At 31.9% G+C, this 22,356-nt stretch overlaps 1 protein-coding gene and 1 pseudogene across 1 annotated transcript in view; both read right to left on the reverse strand.

Moving 5' to 3' along the window:
* The window catches only part of STXBP5L (syntaxin binding protein 5L), a 449,308-nt gene that overhangs the window by 57,583 nt on the left and 369,369 nt on the right, over window positions 1-22,356 (reverse strand). The window contains exon 21 of the mRNA XM_059388354.1: window positions 20,686-20,751. Within this exon, the coding sequence (XP_059244337.1) occupies window positions 20,686-20,751 (66 nt within the window). The remainder of the gene's footprint in view (window positions 1-20,685; window positions 20,752-22,356) is intronic.
* LOC132012556 (actin-related protein 2/3 complex subunit 1A-like) lies at window positions 1,074-9,441 on the reverse strand (annotated as a pseudogene).

Raw genomic sequence — 22,356 nt, forward strand, 5'->3', positions numbered from 1 at the left:
TTTAGGGTTTGTTTCTGTTTTTTACATTTTGTTTTTCTTATGTTATTAATTTGTAATTAAGGAATACAATTTGAAATAGTCTATAAATATTGAGGTTTTATTGTGGCTTTAATATAGGTTTAAATTTTGTAAATTTTTCAATGGGTACTTGAAAATGATATTTCTAAGATATAAAATTCAATATATATAAAGTAACTCTTCCATGTAAACTCTCTTTTTTCCTCAGTATTCTTTCTTATTTTTTGTTGAGTTATCATTAAATTATGTTGAAATCTCTCATTATTACTGCATTTCTGTTTCTTCTTATGCTTATGGTTTTTGAAGTATAATTATTAATCCACATTAATTGGTTTATTAATTTTTTTCTGTTTACACTTTCATTTTATGAATTTTGTCATTTATTTTCACTCATTCTTATTATTATGTTCAATTAGCCAGCATATAGTACATCATTAGTTTTTGATGTAGTGTTCAATGATTCATTAGTTGCATAGAACACCATTGTGGATGTACATTTCATCACTGTAAATATAAGCACTCTAATTTAATGTATTTTGTCTTGAACTCAACGTAGATATTAATATAATAGCTCCTGTCTTATTTTTGCCAGTAGTTGTCTAATATATCCTAGTACTAAACTTTGAGTCACCTTGCTTTAGATTTTCTCTTATTGGATTTTATTATGTGATAAATGCTGAAAAATCTTTTTCTTAAAATAAAAGCACATTAATATACTACATCTATTGACATGAGAGACAGTTCATCCTAGTCCTATTTTAATGAACATATTGATTATTTTACTTAATTTTCTATGTGACAATTTACATACCACCTTATCTCCCCTCTTAAGTCAATGAAACAATTTTCCATAATGAACTGCTTAAAAGCAGCTTTGGTAAAGAATGGGATAAAGCAGCAAAAAAAAAAAAAAAATTAAACATTTGCCAATGATATTTAAACACAACATAGAAATGATATTTGCATGATACGTTTTCATTCTTTCCTTGTGGTTGGTTTTCCTCACCATCATGCAAATGACAGACCTGAAGTCAGGTACTGTTTGTCATACTCGGTCAAAGAGATTCACTCAGCTTCAAATTATTTGAAGGGCTTGGAGGGCTTGAAGATTCTAAGATTTTGAAATCCCAAATTGTCATGGCTCCATTAATTCCTGTGGGGCAGAGTTTTCAGCAATCTTGCTTTTCCACTTGAGTAATGCTATCTCTTCTGGCGCAGTATCTCTGATGCTGTGATGTAATACTCAGTTGTGACTCTCTTGTCTATGTTCTGGAAGTATTCCATAGCTAACCTGCTGTGCTAGAAGCTGTGTTTTGGAATGTCCAGTTTGGAGACTAGAGCCATGGTTATCTTAGTTAAAGAACACTGGGTAGCAATCATGGCTGGCAGCTACACAACGCTGTATTGTCTGAGACAAATAATTCATTCAGCATTCAGGAGTGGCAGCAACTGTTTTCAGATGAAACCTGAACACCGTTTGAGGCATCAGCAATAGGCACATTGCTGTCATGGTTGACCTAGGTCACAGAGCTCCCACAGGCAGAGAAGGTGAAGCTAAGACTGAGTTCCCAGTACCAGTGAACAGATATCAGCTAACCAAAATGCATCTTGCTGTGCTACAGTATACTGGTTCATCTTCATCCACTTCTTCAATGTATACAGGAGCACTCTGCATTTGAAGTCACATAATCCTACTGCTAGGAAAACATTGTTGGGATGCCATTCCAAACCAAGGACATTTTAATGTGTTTGCTTATCCACTTGCCATTTTCATACTCAAGTAATAAACAGAAATGAATTGTGCTTCACTATTCACAGCAAATTTGTTCTCTAGAGGGGATGACTTCAGAAAAATGGTTACATAAGTAATTCTGAAGAGCAGGGTTAGCTTCCCGACACCATCTTTCTGACTCCAGCAGAGGACAATGTGGTCATTCTTGAAAGACCAACAAATACCTGCAATGTGTTCATTGTGTTCCCGGAGTTCATGCGGTTTCACCCACTGGCTCCCATTCTTATAAATGTGAACTCTGGTTATTGTGGCTAAGGTCGATCTCAGTATACTAAGCAGGACAAGTGATTGGCTCTAGTAAAAAGTAGTTGTGAAAATATTCTTTGTGTTTTCAAAACGTAGAAAGCTAGAATCAGGGCAGTCTTGAGAGTTTTAAAGTGGAGAATCTGAAGACTCTAGTCAATCAACATGAACAGGTTCTGTTGTACTCTCCCACTTTATAGTGGGTTGTATCTTCCTGATTTTTTTCATATGTATTCTCCTTTGGTGAAGTTTTGGAGTATTTTACCTTTTTTCTAGTGGTGACTTTGTGTATATTTCTTCTTAAATTGTTATCTATGAATAATAATTTATTTCCCCTTATGAAAAATGAAATTAGTGCAGTTCTTCTTCTGCTTGTCTTTGTTCTCACTTGACCACCAATTAACCACCAAATTTAGCTATAGAATTCTCTTTTTGGCAACTCTAACCTCCTCTCTACATTCCATCTCTCAATTTTAAAATTTCATTATGATTTCTATATTATTACAGATTTTAAGTTTATTCTAGTTTGTGATCATATTTGCCACTGTTGCTTGACTTTAGTTCTACACTTAAATAAGTTAAATAATCATTACAGTTCTTTGACCATGGCCTCCCCATGCGTCTTTTCATTGGCTAGAATTCATCTTGTAATAGATACTTTTTAAGGGCTTATGGGTTTCATTTATAGTATTTATAGTGTAAATATAAATATAAATATACTCTAAAGTGTTTCATTTATAGTATTCTATCGTGCATCTATAACAATATATTTTTAATGTTATTTGCCAGCCCTTGGATTATGTACACTCAAGTCTTGAATTCTATAAGATTGATTTTTAGGTTTTTAATTCAAAATATTGTTAGGAAAGAGAAAAGTCTATTTTTTTGTTAAAAATGAGAAACAAGGGGTGCCTGTGTGGCTCAGTGGGTTAAAGCCTCTGCCTTCAGCTCAGGTCATGCTCCCAGGGTCCTGGAATCAAGCCCTGCTCTGGCTCTCTCTCTGTCTGCCACTCTGCCTACTTGTGATCTCCATCTGTCAAATAAATAAATAAAATCTTTAAAAAAAATGAGAAACAAGATAGTTTTCTACTAAATGTAAAAATGTTAGGTATAAAACAATCTCCCATGAATCTGCAATTACCTCATAAAATGCTAACTACTTAAGAGTTTTAACTGCATTAGGTATGAGGTTTTTGCTGCTGCTACTATTATTTTACTGTTATTGTTATATTGTTCTTTATTTAAGGATTGTTATAACAAAGAAGTTGCATTAGTATCTAGAACTCTCCAACACCTTGTCATTTTTCCCTTTGTCTTCAGTGAATAGTTCATGTACCCAGTTACTAATACTTTGATATAAATGAAAGTTATCAATAATTTCTAATTTCTCATTGAATGATTAATGTGGATGTCCCTGTAGAAACTCAAACTCATTTTCCTTTCCTCTCAAACCAGACATTCTCCATGAGAACTATTCTTAACATTTTGTACTCGGTCTTGACTCCTCCTATTTCCTATGCATTAGGAACCCTGTTTCACCCACAGTCTGTAATCCCATCAGTTGTAAATTCTCCCATGGGGACTGCTTTTCTCTTCATTTTCTTTGTTGTTATTCTACTTTACGCCCTCATTTGGCCTTTGGCAATAACTTCTTAAACATCTTCCTCCTCACTAATGAATTATATACTACTGGAAAATAATCTCCCGAAGCATGTTACAAGCAACCTAGGTATATTTTATACCAAGATTTTATATGTCAGAATTTACATTTATATAGATATTTATCCTTGTCTAGAAGCCTTAAGATTTTTTTCTGGGAATTTCATTTTTTTTAAAAGAAAGTACATTAACATAATTAGAAGTAGAAATTTAATGAGATTTTACTGTTAATCCTTCTAAGTGCAAAAAACCTTTAGTAAAGTGACATGCACTTGACAGTTTTCTGTATATCTGAATTTTCATAATTTATTTTTGCTCAAAATATGCAGGAAAATAGTGGGAATGAAGCTGTTGGGAGGGAGACTTTGAGAAACTAACTGGAGACTGAGAGACTAACATTTGTAGAAATTGTTAATGTTTATTAATAACAACTATGCTAACTGATCTCCAGATCAGAATTATAACTAATAGAATTATAACTAATAGCTTTCTTTGCTATTTCTAATAAATATAGAAGGGGGTTGGAATTTTCTTTCTTCATTTGTAAAGTGGGAACAATATCAACTACCTTGTCTTGGGCAATATGTCCAAACATTTAGCATAGTATCTGACACAAAAATAGAACTTTCAATAAATAGAACTATAATGTTGATTCTTCCTTTGATATCCATTATCAATTATAATGGTAAAATACCAATGTATAACAATTTAATATTGAATTAATAATAATATTACCTAATATGTTAGTGCTTTGCATTTATAAAACATGAATTAATCAAATTCATAAAAGATTATATGTAATTAGATATTAAATGTAATAAATTATATGTTGTTTAACAGTTATTTAATTTAGATACAATGAGGTGAGATATGTGAATATGCTGCATAAACTTTGGGTAACATATTCTATGACCTAGCTTCAAATCTTTACCATTTATTAACATAACCTGTTTCTGCTCTGAAGAGAAAAAAAAAATGTTTGGGAATACCAAGAGCAACTTTAAGGAGCTGCTATAAGTAAATCAAGTAAAATAGTCTATGTGAAGCAGCTTTAAAAACTCTGAAAAGTAATGCAAAGACTAATTACTGTATTTTTATTGTTTTAAGCATGACATTAGCAGGATTTAATGCTATGGCTTTAAGTTAGAATAAAGGAGATGAAAACAAAGGTAATTAAATTAAAAAAAAACTTATGCTGGAAAAAGCAGATAAAAGTTCTAAAGGAAAAATTTATGAAGATCTATTTAATAAAGCATTATTTATTTCAGAGCTTAAATTATGAATAAGCCTGTGACCCCCACAATAAATAAACTAAAAGTGAATCAAATTTTATGTAACTTTTCTAAAATTAAAAAAAAAGCTAGGGCTCCATTCTTTTATGTATCATGCTTTTGTTGTTTTGTTGTTGTTAAATAGCACTAATTCCACATAATACTAATATGCAGAATAGGGAAAATAATTCTGGGAAAAAATGATGCTCATTTACACGATTACAGTCACAAAGGACAGGGTCCATATGCATGATTATTCAATGTTCAATAACATTTTCATGCTAAAAAGAAATGAAACATTATATATCTTGGTATATAATGATTTATCAAACATAATTTTGTAAAATGATTGTTACAAATGAAATGTTGAATGCTGCCAACAGAACTGTATGGTGATTTTTAAGAAAGCCTTTTTGGAAAGCCATCAAACACTGCCATCTAGGAAATTTTTCATTCATGGACTGGTTGGTAAAAATGTTCAGCCAAATGAATATAAGAAAACTTATGATTGTTGGCGTACCGTACCAAGATCAGCCTTAAGATCTGTTGGCAGACTTAACTTTCTTGATCCTTTAACTGAAACAACAGAAAAAGGAAAAAGGCAGTTGTTAATTATATAAAATTAAAGAGGAGTGTGGGGGAATAGTTGTTTTACAGTATAATTATTAAATCCTGATGAGCATTATATTTAATGAACATGTATAGAAGCAGAAATACTGTCTGGTGTTAGTTTGTCATCATTCAGTAGTAAATATTTAAGATGTAAACAGAAACATGAGAAAAGCAATTATTCTTACAGTAAATAATTAAGTATATCTCTGCATATTTTTTTTTCACATGTGGTATGAGATGTGATTTTTTTAATTTGGGAAGAAGCAAAAATCTATTTCAGATCAATCTAATAGGTAAAGAAATATTGCAACATATGTATGAGCTCATTTCATAAATAACTGATAAGTGTAAAAACTGATGATAAAACTCTCAACATATTTTTGAAATAGAAAATTCTATTATAGATGTATATGATATAGTTAAAGAAACTTTACCATGCCAATGGCAGATGAGATGAATTCAGTATTCAATATTACAAAATTAAATTCAGTACATAAGATCTTGAAAATAAAAAATATTTGAAAATGGATTTAATTATATTATAAATATCAGACAATGTTTGAATAGACAAAGAAAACACCTATAATTTATTTAAAAACTTTCCTTAATAAAAATTTCACATTGTGTATCTCAAAATATTTAACTGGAATGCATGTTATCATGGAAATGCACAAGGGGAAATCATGTTAGACGTTTTTCGTCAATACTTTAAGACTCTAATTGATATCATCAATTAATTTATACCCTCTAATCAGTGATTTTTCTTTACAAATAGGAAAGTTATTTTAAAATAAAGATGCAGAAGATAGACTTGAAAGAATATTCAATTTAAAATCAGAAAACCTGGCTCACAAATTTCTGAATTTTGCTATGTAATATTACTTTGAAAAAAATCCCTTCATCAATTTGTAGCTTAATCTCATAGCTTAATCTTATCTGCCAAATGACATTCTTTTTTTTTTTTTAAAGATTTTATTTATTTATTTGACAGAGAGAGATCACAAGTAGGCAGAGAGGCAGGCAGAGAGAGAGAGGAGGAAGCAGGTTCCCTGCTGAGCAGAGAGCCCGATGCAGGACTCAATCCCAGGACCCTGAGATCATGACCTGAGCCGAAGGCAGCGGCTTAACCCACTGAGCCACCCAGGCGCCCCAATGACATTCTTGATACTATCTTTAATGTTTCCACTGGAATATAATTGGGATACATTTTATAACAAATTTTAGAAAGCCTAAATTTATTATAAACTTAAATATATTTTTATGGGTCATAACATATTATCTCTTGATTTTCCCCCCACTTAAAAATTAAAAACCCATTCTCATTTCACAAATCATACCAAGATAGATGGCAAGCTGGATTTGACCTGTGCACTGTGGTTTGCTGACTACTATATTCCATGCTAAACTACTTGAAAAAGGAAACCCAAGTATTATCATTCTAATAAAAATAATAGCAACAGGCAAGTGTTGCTATAAAGAGACATTAAAAATAATTCTATTAAGATTAAGGCACAACAAAGAAATCAAATTTTAGTAATTTGGGTTTAGAATTAGCATAAATGAAAGTTATTTATATCAGAATATGGCAAACTAAATATATGTCATAAGCTTCATAAGAGGTTGCAAATGTATTATATAAATTCACAGTTCAGATAACCTGAACGAGCTGGGGTGTGTTCAGTATTTACAATAGTCTCTAATGTTTTAAATAACTAATAAAAATGGAAGGATTTGTATCATAATTTATCTTGTTTCTGTTTTGTTTTTAAATATGGTATTTTGGGTCCCCTGGGTGACTCAGTCTGTTAAGTGGAAGACTCTTGGTTTTGACCCAGTTCACAATTTCAGGATCCTGGAATTGAGCCCTCTGACAGGCTCCATTTTTAGCGGGGAGTCTGTGGATTTTCTCCCTCTCCCTGAGCCCCTCTCCCTGCTCATTCTCTCTCTCTCTTTTTCATATAAATAAATAAATCTTTAAAAAATAAGGCATTTCAACATATCTATATAGTATTATTTTTATTCTTTTAATTTTTATTTATTTATTTATTTTTTAAAAAGATTTTATTTATTTATTTGACAGAGAGAGATCACAAGTAGGCAGAGAGGCAGGCAGAGAGAGAGGAAGGGAAGCAGGCCCCCTGCTGAGCAGAGAGCCCGGACGTGGGACTCGATCCCAGGACCCTGAGATCATGACCTGAGCTGAAGTCAGCGGCTTAACCCACTGAGCCACCCAGGCGCCCCTATATAGTATTATTTTTAAATGGATTAAAAAGATGTTTTCAAAAAGAGGGCAAAGAGTTCCTGCCTATTGGTCAGTAAGCCCAGATACATAACAAAGATCACAATGTCACATGCCCTCCCACTTTCCACTATTCTTTTTGATGGAAAATTCACATCCTATATTCTAGTATCTAACTAACTCTGGCTCCCAAATCTGCTCTAGTTTTTTGGATCCCCTCCTCCATTTTGTTACCTCTTTTTGGTTTTCTGTGGAAAGCCTGAAAACTGAGGTCCCCTCACAAACCCTATCTTCAGTTGTATAACTGAGGGAGGGAAAGGGACTGATTCGTGATGGGATTAATTGGGGAACTTTAGTAACAGTGTTAATAATAGATGTCTATTATTCATGCACAGAATGAGTCTCCTCACCTGTTCAACTAGTATACTTTTTTGGGGAGGGAAGGGAGCAGTGCTCCTGTGCCAGATAACTAGTAAACTCTTACTTGTTCTTCAAGACTCCTCAAAAATCACCTCCTTTCTGAATGTAGTTCCAAACTCAAGGCTTCATCTGATGCCATTATCTTAACCTTTATAGCACCTTGTGTACATTTCCTTTATTACACTTAACACATTTTATTATACTTGATTATTATTATTTTTTTTACTCCTCATTAATATCCTGAAACTGAGTTCTCCAAAGGTGGGGGTTGTATTCCCAATACCTAATAAAGTACTGACACAGAGTAGGTGTACAATGAGTGTTTCTAAATAGATGTTGAAAAAAAAACACATTAAAATCAAAAGGTAGGAGTTACTCTGAAAAAGGATAAGCAAACAGAGAAAGTATGTTTAAGTATTAGAGAAATATGTTGTTACACAGGAATATTTGAGGAATTTGGGTTGGACGATAAGTATGGCAATTTGTCTTGGAAATGTATAGAATGGAAACAATACATATTAACCTTTGCAATGTGCCCCTGGGAATGTCATTCTCTGAATTTCTTCATTTTTACTGTTCTCTAAGCTAAAGTATATACACCACTGTGATTACATATTGTTAGCGGAAGGGGAGAAAATGGTTAACAGAAACTTCTCACTACACTCTGGCTCAGGACATTGCACAAAAAAGAGAATCTTGGTTCAAAGGAATCTTAGACGTCTTTTACTCCAATACCTTATTCAATGAAACTATTTCTCCTACAACATTCTTGATATTCTGTCCGTTTAAATAGTTATGATAGAAAACTATAAAGGTATAAAAAATATTATATTACTGTTATATTACTACAAAATTTCCTTCTATGTGAGCTAAAACTGCTTTCCTTTACCATTTATAATTTGTCCCAGTTCTAATCTCTGGAGCAATAGAGTAAATGATTCTTGCTCTCACATGACAGATCTTAAAGCGTCTATGGAGACTTAGGGGCCACCTCCAGGTACTCTCAGTAGATCAGCAAGAATTTTTAAGAAGGTAATACTGATATGAAGAGGTTGGCAGATCACATTTTGAAAAATAACATTTTATGGTTTTATGAATATTAACCAACTTATGGGACTTTCACTAGCGACTCTTCCACAAAAAGTATTTCCTGAGGTGCATCTCAGATTTTTCACATGAAAGACCATATTGTCCACAGTTGTTAAATTAGGTGTAGATACAATTACAGATAGATATAGCTAATATTTTGATAAGCTTTTAAAATTGATTATTATATATTTGTGTTGACAGTTACTTTTTTGATTCCTTTAAGTAAAAAAAAAATTCATTATAACTTTGATCTTACATTTCCTAATTTTGAATGAAACATGGTAGTTATAAGGACAGGAAAGCCCCTGTTAGAAGAGGTTAGATGCCTTTTTTTTTTCCCTCTCTGTAAATTTCTACAAAGACATTTGCTGTTATTTAAGGCAGGTTTTCTGGTATTTGATGAAGTAAAATCCAGTGATCCAGAACACAAGGGAGCTGGATTCACGTTATGACTCAACCATTTACCAGATGAGTGATACTGGGCTATGTACATATCACTCAAGAGTATGTGCCTCTTTCTCTATAAAATGGGAGTAATAATAGTCCCTACTTCATAGGGACCTCATCAAATTAATTAAAGGAATGTGTGTAATGCATTTAGCATTGTATGATATCTAATAGCATTTAATGTTAGCTATATTCATTACTAGTTCGCAAGAAAATATTGTCACTCTGTGGTATTCTATACAAAAATTACCTTTCTTGGCAACATGTCCTATTTAAAATTTGGTGCTTTTGATTAAACACTGAATACCTGAGAAAGTCTCCAATTGTATATAACACTATTATTTGTATGCTCTGCACAGTAGGACTTCCTAAGAGTCCACTATCTTTTCAATAGTAGTGTTATACCATTAGTTCATCATGGGCTTATTTTCCATGCAAATCTCTTTAAATCATGTGCATTATCATATAGAATAGTATCTTTCATCCTTCACATGTTGAAAAACTCTATGTCTTGGCTCATAGACTACAAGGCAGAAAATAATACTATAGGTAATCTAACTGCAGGGCAGGGAATATTGCTGCATAAAATGTTAGACTTAAAACAGTTTGATTTCTTGTGATTTTAGTTCTGTTATATTCTGGGAAAATTGTCAGGAAATCCTTGTTACTTTAACATGTAATGTGTATGTTTCTTTAAAACACCCACGAAATTTATAATTATACACTAAAAAGGTGTATTTTATTCTATGTAAATTATATCTCAATAAAACTGAGTCAGAAAAATTGACAGGAAAGCATCCCCAGAGGTAGGGTTAATCACTTACCTAATCACAAATATCACCTTCTGACTTACCTAGAGAATATTGGGTAAGATGGTATAAGAGATCAAAGATGATGCAAATGAATGAAATGATTGGCTGATAGCAAGAAACATATTAGTATTTAATAAATTCAGGCTTAAAGGTCAGGTGGCCAAGCCCTATGATAGCACCAGATCAGAAACCTTTGCAAGATTATTTATCTCTATTCTAGATTTTCTGCCTCTAAATTCAGGTTCAGTTACAGCAATGAGGCAGGGTAGTCTGGTGGCTAAGCATAGCTTATGCCAGAATGAGGTCATATGCTAAGCCCTAAATATGAACAGAACTTCAGGCATTTCAACAGTATTTTGCATAGGGGTCATGTATATTCCGTGCATCAGATCCTTCAGTCATTTGTATATTATTTGCTTTTTTCCTAACTCTTAATTCAACTCAAAGTCAAAGTCAAAGTACAGCCTAGATCATCTGAGGGATGTTGTATTGGCTTCAAACAACTATCAGAATAATAGAGAACAAACTGATGGTTATCAGAAGGGAGATGAATGGGGGAACAGGTAATACAGGTGATAGGGATTAAGGAGTGTACTTGTGATGAGCATGGAGTGTTGCATGGAAGTGTTGAATCACTATATTGTACACCTGAAACTAATATTATACTATATGCTAACTTGAATTTAAGTAAAATTATTTTAAAAAATAACATATTAAAAAACCTCCTCAAGTCATTGGTGCCACATTTGAATCAAAATTTTAGGAACACAACAAACCCTGATTCATTCTGAATATGGCTTACTACCTTAATGGGAAATAACACAAAGAGATAGGCTAGAAGCTTCTGATTCAAAGCTTTTGATTAGTTCTTTCTTGGTTAGAAACAACTGGATTGAACTTTTGATTTCCATTGAAGGATTTTTACTTTGTTATGGCTAAACTACAACTAGTATTAGAAATTTAGAATGGTCAAGAAGATCAAATTCAGTCTCTTAAGGCCATGGATGTCCATTATTATTTTTATAATAACCACTACTATATATTATTGAGAATCTGTGTTCTGGAATTAGTATACCATTAAGGTTGAGAAACTTGGCTAAAGTTATAATGGTAGGAATAGCAGGTAAGTTCAAATTTCTGACTCCAAATCTATGCCCTTTCCAGTAAGAGTACAATATGTATGTTATGTATGATATAGCAGATACCATGTGTGTAGGCCTAGATGTCTTCTGCAAAATAAATAGATCTAATACTAAATTAAAAGTTTAGATTAAAATGATTGTAAAGTTTATCTATGTATTGATATTTACTGACTAGTTGGAACAAAGTAATGAATTTCATTGGTCTCTATCTTCCCTAAGTTAGAAACTAATATAGAAAAAAAGCCCCCAGTATGTATATAGGTATAGTACACACACACAATTTGGAGTTGCCATACCATGGTAGAGCCCTGGAAGGTCTACATACCTCCATATTACCACCTCCCCCACCCTTCCTGTTATGAAGTGATGATGATAAAGTCAGGCAAAGAAGGATCTTTATTTGAATTTTCCCAGCTTAAAAAAATGTTTAGGGTCATGACTCCACTTTTCTTGGTATATTAAAATAGTATTATGTTTCTATCTGGATAATGTTAATGAATTAATGACTTTTTATTAGTGTTGTATGAACAAGAGTTAAATGATTATGAAACTTTATTTCTGTTCTTGTATACCTTGAATTATAACCCCCCAGCGATTACTACGTTATTCAACACACTTTTTTTTTAAAAAGCATATATAATAGTAGGATAAATAACTTGGGATCAAAGGACCTTGCAGTCTGAAGATTTGCGTTGATTCAGACTAAGCCATTTATTAGCAGGGTAACCATGGGCAAATGATGAAATTTTTCCTTAGTCATAATTTCTCCTCCCGTGTAAAAGGAGAACAACGTTAATCTTATATGGTTGCTATAGGACTGAGTAATATACATAAAGAACACTTTGCTTTAAAGTACTATACTAACACTAATTTTAATTTTTAGCAAACAAGCCTTAATAAATTCAAAATGTGATAATTTGGTGATTCTATGAACTATAAAAACTTAAAAACGACTTTTGAAACCAGTTTTTCCTGGAACTTAAATGGTAAACTATATTTATAATGTTTCATGTAAGGTATATTACTTAAATTCTTTGCTAAAACATTCTCTTCGTAACTTAGTAACTTTGTCACTGCTTGGCTGCCCTTTAATTTCAACTGTGATTAGTTTTTTGCAATTCCTATATATTTTTTCTCTTTTTATTTATGAAATTCAGGAAAAGGCATAGGTTTTACAACCAAATGTAACCAAGTTGAAATTCTAGCTCTACTTATTTAATATTCTGAGCATCACTTTTCTCCTCAGAAAAAGACCTATCAGAGGGGTGTTCTATTACACAAGAAAAAAAGAAACTAGTGTTTGGAAAACTGTGGATTACAATTATTTTTAAGTTCCCTGGTCACTGACTTTATTTGGAATTTAGAACATTGGTAAATTATTCTTAAAATTGCAAATCTGGTCACAACCATTTTGTAATGAATGCTTAATTTAAGGGAGCTATACAACCTGTGTTTGATTTTGATTTGGTCCCTCTGAACAGCATCAAATATTCAATGGCTATGCATGATACAGATTATAAGACCTTCCTTTCTGTTTTCTATTTCTGAGAGAACATTGCCTCTTTGAGGTAATTCTTTGGTGGAGTTTCCATGATCATCATAGTAGTTTGTGACCTTAGATAATAAATAACTATATTATGAAGAATGAAGAATTAGTAGAATTTTTACAAAACCACTCTATTTTTTGGCTCTTAAGTTTCCCTAAGTTCTCTGTTGGTCCCCCCATATTTTCGTATAGGTATGATAAAAGTATACAGGTTTAAAGTAGAAAGATATCACTATCAAAATTATATAGGACACTTCAAAATCACAGATGTCTTAGGAATTCCCGTTTTATGTCTTATGAAGTCAGTGTCTGTGGTTTTAATTGATTCAGGGAAATTTGTCTTCATTCACGATGGGGGACCTGTATTTTCAGCACAAATAAGAATAAAGCTTTTGAGACAAATTGTGAAGTCCAGAAAATTGTAGAGACATGAAAACCTTTTTCGTTCAAAAGAGATTTTCACTTTCACCTGGCAAGTGATGTATTTGATTCCTCTGTCTCACAGCTGGTATTTCATTCCTATAAAAGCCTGTTGTTGCCTCAGGAGTTCTGGTAGCAAGTCCTAAAGGAAGGGAATAAAAGACTATTGGCATTTACCTTCTTAGCTCAAGTGAACCCAGAAGCTTTATTCTAGAGGTGAAATTCATAACTATTTGGAAGGGTCTCTACTTTGTGCCTTTATTTGAGTATTTTTATACTGCCCCAACACAGGACTATCTGGAGGGAAGAAGCTTTTTCTTTGAAAGATGGAGTGGGGTTCTAGAAATGTAGAACCATATAGAAGGAGCATTCAAGCTAGGCTATAAGATGTAGTTCTAACCCAGGATTGAGAACAGAGCTGGTTAGTTCTTTGTTAGTATTTTGTGATGTTAGTCTCTATGACATTTTAATAAAGATATCTTTATTAAAGATACTTAAATAAACATATTTTAATAAAGATACATATTCCTATCACCTTAGTCTTCACTTGAACTTGATAGCATAGTAAGTCTGTTGTATATTGTGGACAGTGAGAATTATGAAGATTGATGCCTATATAGATAACAACAGTACTAGAACCTATTCCTAGCTTAGATAGAAAAAAATGTTCATTTGAGCAAATTATTTTTAAAGGCATACCTTAAAGGAAGAAAAATTAGAAAAATGTACATCTTGTGGACAGATACAACTCTACAGTTGAAGTCTTGGTTAATTTTCAATTCATTGTCCAAAGATAAAAGGCCTATTTCCTTTAGGGATTGCAGCTCTGTTCCAGGTAAGTAGAACTAGAGCTGAATATTAGTTCAGGCTCATACCTTTGGGATGTTTATATAGTATACAAATTGTACAGCCTTACCTGGTGAGTGAAAAAGGGTTATATAGCTTTAAGAAAAAACAACTATTTGTAAAATTATTAGTTTAATGTTGGTTCCTTCAGATAGACTCTATTCCATCTGGCATAGAGTATATTATTTTGTTCATTAGTTTATTCTCAGTAGATAACATAATATCTACATAACTGCAGATACTGGAAATTACTTGTTGAATAGTTGGGTAAATGAATAAATATTATGAAATGGTTATATTTTCCTGGAAGTTAAGAACATCAGCTTTCTGGTTAGCTCACTGGAATTCTTTAAGCTCCCAATTCCTACTCCGTTTTCTCTCATTGTTTTCAAATAAATGTTTAATAGTCTTAAACTTCACTCTTTTTACTTGCAGTTTATTGGGCTAAAGGGGAGTTTGAGATCCATGCCAGAAATCAGGGTTATAAAATGATTATCGATCTCTGGCTTGCCTAATTACCAACCATTTTTACTCAGCTATTTGAATTCAAAATTTTTTTTAATTTTTATTTATTTATTTATTTATTTATTTTTATATAAACATATATTTTTATCCCCAGGGGTACAGGTCTGTGAATCACCAGGTTTACACACTTCACAGCACTCACCAAAGCACATACCCTCCCCAATGTCCATAATCCCACCCCCTTCTCCCAAACCCCCTCCCCCCGGCAACCCTCAGTTTGTTTTGTGAGATTAAGAGTCACTTATGGTTTGTCTCCCTCCCAATATTTTAATCAGACTTTAAAGGGGTGAAGGTTTAAATTACAAAATAGATACTGAGAGAGTTAAGTATTGAAAAAACATTTTCACAGAGCCATGGTTCTCAAGTGGTCCAGAGACCAGAAGCATAAGCATCATGTAGGAACTTGCTAGAGATGCAAAATTTCAAGCCCTACTCTAGATTTGGTGAAGTAGAATCTCTGACAGTCAGCATTCTGTGTTTTAACAAACTCTTCACTTGATTCTGATATAGGCTTACATTTGAGAAAAACTGCATTAAGAAAAAAATAAAGAGAAGGCAAGAATAGTATTGGCTCTTAAATGTTATATATACATGAAAAAGGGGATATACCCAGGTACAAACATTATAATTGCCATTATTAATCAGACCTAGTGATCTGTTTCTTAGTGTATGAATCAAGGAGACATCAGGAGGCATGGTTGCTTTTCTTAGTTTTTCCAAAACTTAGGTATATTACATATATTCTAGTTTCCCTTAATTATATACTATTGATTTTGTCATTCATAAGTTAAACATTTTAACTGTTTGTATCTTCATTCTTTTCTACTTTTAGAGATCATAGTCTTCATAAGTTTTGTAAACTACTGTTAAAATAGTTTTTTCAGTTACATTTTAGTTTTATGAGGTTGGGCTAAAAAATCTGCATTTACCTTAACTATACCTTTCCTGATAATCTAGATACAGTAATTCCTACAATAGGAAGAGATTGCAGAATGTAATTTTATGTATATGTGTTGTTGTAGTATTCTAGGTATAGCATTGGGTGCATTCTCCATCGTGGGCTTAGAAAGACCCTTTAATACAATACAATTATTTTTCTTTTTCATGGGAAATGAATGGAATATGCAAATAACATTTCCAATTTTCTTAAGGTAAAATACACTTTTATGGCACTGTTCCCATGAGGATAAATTTCTTTAATTTTTATAAACATATATTTTTATCCCCAGGGGTACAGGTCTGTGAATCTATGACTTAAAATCCATAGTAAGAAATCTCTCATTCCTCATTTGTGAATATTTGTATTCTAAGGTTACTACTAAAGAAGAGTGGGCCCTGCCCAGCAAACCAGTTTCAAATAGGGCACTGAATCTTATCACAGCCAATCATTTCTGGCCCAAGTAACTTAACAAAGTAGTCGAAACTTTCCTACTTTGAAACAATCTACTTTATTGCATGTGAAGTCCTGACTCTGTCTTGCAAAAGAAATGTGGTGGTGATATTTCTAGATTTGCTCTAACATTAATGAAAAAAGAAACATCAGAGGCAGAAGGCTAAAAGCAAGATGTCTAATAAAAACCTACAATAATTATAATAATTAGTTACGATACTGCCTTATCCCTGAGATTGGGAAGAAAGAAGAGATGTTTGCTAACACCACATATATTCAACATTGTCGTGGAGGTCCTAGTTAAACTCTTCCTTTAGAAATAAGAAACAGAACTGTCATTTTAATACTGGATATAATTGGATAGAGAGTCCAAAAGAATTTACAGATTATTGGAATTTATGAAGTTTTCTGGATATGAGGTCAATATACAAAAATTAATTGTATTTTTATATTCCAGCCACAAACAATAAGAAAATAATTAATTGACAGCATCTAAAAACACAAAATGCCAAGGCATAACACCAATGAAATGTATATAAGATCTCTAAAAAGAAAACTAAAAATTGTACTGAGAGAAAAGATGTATGTGGAACAAGTAAAGCTTTCATGCACTGCTAATGGAAGTAAAATTGGTACAACCATTTTGAAAAACTCGGTTGTATTTACGGAAGTTAAATATAGACATACCTTTGGACCCCCCAAATTCACTCCCTGATACATGTGAAACAAAAATGAGTTTATATTTCATTAAACATTTTACAAGATTGGTCATAACAGCTTTTCTTAAAATAGCCTCAAACTATAAACCACCTAAATGTGCAGCAACAATAAAATGCACAGATATACATACAGAAGAATATCACACAGCAATACAAATCATTCACCAATGTAACTGAATATCATATAGATAAGGCTGAGCAAAATTAGCAAGAAACAAAAGAAGTAAATAATGCACGTTTTCATTGATATAAGAATCTAAACTCCACAAAACAGATCTATGGTTAAAAGTCAAAATAGTAGGTACCTTTGTAGGAATAAGTGGCTGAGAGGCATGAGGGAGATTTCTGAGGTTCTAGAGACATTCCATATTGTACCTCAGTTTAAAAAGTTTACTCCCAATGAGGTAAGACCAAGGTAAACAAAAAATTCCAAGTAAAAAAAGCAAGAGAAATAAAGCAAGAATAATAAAGGAATTAAGCATCTATTAAGTGAAAAATAAAGGGAAGCAGAGGATGGAACTAATTAAAAGCCGAAGTTAAGTTAAAATCCCCCCCCCCCAAAAAAAATCCCCAAACCCAGTAAAACTTGCATTTACAAACCATGAGAGACTGTGGACTCTGAGAAACAAACAGGGTTTTGCGGGGATGGGGGGCTTGGATGAGTCTGGTGGTGGGTACTATGAAGGGCACGTATTGCGTGGCACACTGGGTGTGGTGCATAAACAATGAATTCTGGAACACTGAAAAGAAATAATAAGACAAACAAAACACAACCAAAAAACCTTGCGTTTAGGTTTAAAAAAAAAAAAAACAAAAACAGAATAGATTGACTATTAACTAGTCTAAAAGAAAGATAGAACCACAATCTTTGCATATGTTACATTGAACATTGTTAGAAAATTTCCATAATGGAACTTTTTTTTATGAAAAGTTTTCTTTACCGATACTATGAACATACAAAATAAGTAATTATAAAGGTTAAATGACTTGATGGAAGAATTCTACCAAAACTTTAAGATATAGTTAACCCCAATAGTATTTAAATTGTTGGGCATAAAGAAAATCCTTAAAAGAAATGTCTGAATGCAGAAAACTTATAAGACAAGAGATAACACAAGCAAAGTTAAGAAAAATATTTGGATCTCATGTCATAAAAGGTTAATTTTAATTTGTAAAGAGGCAATACAAATTGATATGAAAGGGGAAAACAACCCTATAGGTCATGGGTAAATTGTATGAATAGATGAATTACAGAAAAAAAATATTTAATGAGTTCTTAAACAATTGAAAAGGTATTCAATATCACTCAGTGTGAGAGATAAATTGAAACTACACTGACAAATCCTTTTTTCCCTAACAGACTTACAAAATTTTAAAAAATGATAAGCAATAAACAACATTGGTTTATTGATGTTATTAATAGAGGGAGAGAAAATTGGAAGAATTTATAAAGGTTAGACATATACCCTTTGACTCAGCAGCTCCAAATTTAGGAATTTATCTTATACCTGTACACATTTAAAATGAAGAATGTACCAAGATTAGTCATAGCAGCATTGTTTGGCATGACATAAATTTGATAGCGAATTAAGTGTCCTTTAATTGGTGAAATGACTATATAAATTAGAGTAAATGCCTGCAATTAAATATCATACAAGTATAATGATTATGTAATCAAATGGAAAGACAAGATACATAGTAAACTGAAACAAGCAAAGTATAGTGAAATGCATATACTACTTGTGTATAAAACAGGAAGCAAAAAAGAACGTTTGTCTTTTTGATTTGTTTACAAACACAAACTAAAAGAATAAATAAGAAAATAACTTTATTTTTCAAAAGGATAGAGACAATGTATGGGGAACATACATTGGAATTTAAATTCCATTTCTTTTTGACATTTGAACCCTATATTACTATTAAAATTCAGATTATGGATGATAATTTAAAGTGAAGTTATTTAAATGTTATAAAAAATTTTATCGAATCTTAGATTGAACATGAGAAAATGTCAAGGTAATATTTTAAGGAGATTAATTTTGTTACATGATATGTGAAATGAATTATAAGAGTGAGAGATGGATAGCAGAGACACCTGTATTACATTTTTGTAATACTCTAAATGTGGAATAATAAATTGTAATACTCTAAATGTGGAATAATAAATGCCTATGTTAAGATGGTGCCAATAGAAATACAAAAGAAAGGGTAATGTATGAGATCATGTTTAAAATAAAAGCAGTAAGTTGGGGGAAATTGGAAGGGGAGGTGAACCATGAGAGACTATGGACTCTGAAAAACAATCTGAGGGTTTTGAAGGAGCGGGGGGTGGGAGGTCAGGGTACCAGGGGGTGGGTATTATAGAGGGCACGGATTGCATGGAGCACTGGGTGTGGTGCAAAAATAATGAATACTGTTATGCTAATAATAAATAAAAATAAACCTGGTGATTCACAGACCTGTACCCCTGGGGATAAAAATATATGTTTATAAAAAATAAAAAATTAAAAAAAAAATTAAAAAAAATAAAAGCAGTACAATAAAGATGAAATAGATACGATTAAAACAAAAATTTTTATGGACACAACTAGATTCTACTTAGCCTATATTCCTGAAGAATAAGGATAAACAACCAACAACTCCTAAGAAAACTGAAGAAATGTCACAGTTCTAAATGAATTTATAAAAGTTAAAATTAATTCCTTTTTAAAGTATTAAAGTTTTATACATTTGTATGAAGTTAAAATAAAAAAACAATTTTCGATACTCAATGAAAACATATCTGTAGCTCATTATCACAGATATACCTATATTTTTGGTGCTTAAAAATTTACATGTTACTATATATGCATTAGAGAAAAATCAGATAAATAAATTTTAAAAAATAAGCTAATTGTTCATAATCCTACCCCCCAAAATTTCTACTACTAACATTTTTTGCATACCTTAAAGACTTATTCCTAGGAATATTTATACTCACATTTTTTATATATTTTAGTGGGCTCATGTTTTATCTTGATGCTTTAGTTCCAGCATGTTATCAATTTTTCTTTTTTTTTTTTTTTCAATGAATATACATGTTTTCAAACTGTGATCCAGAGGTATGAACCAACTAAGGTCCAATGGTATCATATTCTCTGCACCTACAGTATGTATTTCCCACTTAATTCAACTCTAGCTATAAGAGGAAAGAGTTTCTGTGTATCATTACCAATTTTTACTTCACATTATTTATCTGTAAAGAAACCTTCCTTTAAAATGTCTTTAAAAGTACTACATTCATACCTCTGGTCTTAATTATTTGGAAGGCCAAAAATATTTTTAAAGACATTTATTTCTAATTGATTGTAGAATCAAATTTGTTTATGATTAAATTTCAGAAACTACATTACAATGACTAAAATTATGAATTTCACATGGTAAGAATTATGAAAATAAAGCAGTAGATTACTGCAGTGAATTACCAGAAGACTGAAAGTTACCATTCATGTTTACCTGAAGTGGGAGACTTGCAGCGCTCAAGTTCCAGGGAAACTGGACTTTCATTTAGCTCAGTTAAACCTAAAAATGAAATGATAATAAATGAGATGAATTTTGCTAACACTTTGTAGATAATTCCTATTCCTGAAAATTTAGAAAGGTTTTTCTTCCCCCTGTGAAAACTACTTTTGTAGTCTCATGTTATGACAAGGGTTCTGATAATTTGTTTCAACAAGTGATATCAGAAACAATAAGGAGCAATAATTAATAGAGGTGCAAAAAAATAATCAAACATATGGTAGAGAACTGTAAAATATTTTTTATTTTCTTATATGAAATCATTACTTTAATAACCTAAGCTTCACCTGAAAATAGACCAAAAATTATACAATTTATAATGGGTTTTAAAAAGGCCTAATCAAATTTTCTGCTTTCAAGAGAAACACTTACTGGCTTTTATAAAGAACATGAAAGGTATGCTACAAACTTTAAATATTATATTTAGTTATAAAAAGGTAGTATTGTGGGTTGCAGTGGGCAGAGGGGTAGGGAGAGGGTGGTTGGGTTATGGACATTGGGGAGGGTATATGCTATGGTGAGTGCTGTGAAGTGTGTAAGCCTGACAATTCACAGACCTGTACCCCTGGGGCTAATAATACATTATATGTTAATTTTTTTTAGAAAAGGTAGTATCGTGTAGTACATATTAAGTGATTTGTTTGATGGTATCAAATTCCTTCTTAAAATAAGCACTATATTTTTCTCTTTTTAAAATGTTTTATTATGTCACTGTACTGACATACCCAAGTATCTACTGACAAATACAAGGATAGGCACAATAGGTTAATAAACATTTTATATTCTCATTACTATGACATGCATAAAATATCCTTAATTATGGTTTTCCTATCCTTGTAGGAGATTCTTGTATACTTTTTTTTTGTAAATAGATATTCAGAGTTTCTACTTTAATATAAATCCCCATACCCAGAAGTACTTAGGGCTATTGTCAATTACCAAAACTATCTTTATTCATATTCCTTGCACCACCCTTTATGTAATTTGTATGAATTAACTTGCTGTGGTTTCAAAAAATCATAGAATTTTTTAAAAAGTCTGCTGTGGTAGCTGTGGTACTCTAGCCCAACTCCTATGTTTTACAGGTAAGAAACTGACAGTTTGAAGATTTTAAATATTTAAGGTTACAGAACCAAGTTAATGCCATAGCTTGAATAGAATTCTTTATATATTTAAGAGTCTTTTGTTAGAAGTAGGTATTGTGAATATTTTCTTCCCATATGGGACTTATCTTGTCATTTTCTTAATGAAAATGAAATCTTTTGATGATCAGAAGATTAGTTTCCTTAAAGGAAAATTTATCATTTTTTTCAAAATTCCTATATGAGTAATCTTTGCCTACTCCATGGTCATGAAGATATTGTTGTTTCCTTCAAGAAGCGTTTTAATATTCAGCTTTCATTTTTAGGACTATATTTCATCTCAATTTTGATTGTGGTGTGAAGAGATTAAGGTCCATTTCCCCCTATATGTTTGTCCAGTTTTTTGCATCATTATTTGTTAAAAAGATTTTCCTTCCTTTATTGATTTTTATTAGTGTCTTAATAAAAAATAAACTGGCTACATAAGTGTAGGTTTCTTTCTGGACTTTCACTGTGTAGTCATTGG

The sequence above is a fragment of the Mustela nigripes genome, chromosome 2 (genome assembly GCF_022355385.1).
Source record: "Mustela nigripes isolate SB6536 chromosome 2, MUSNIG.SB6536, whole genome shotgun sequence".
Lineage (NCBI taxonomy): Eukaryota > Metazoa > Chordata > Mammalia > Carnivora > Mustelidae > Mustela > Mustela nigripes.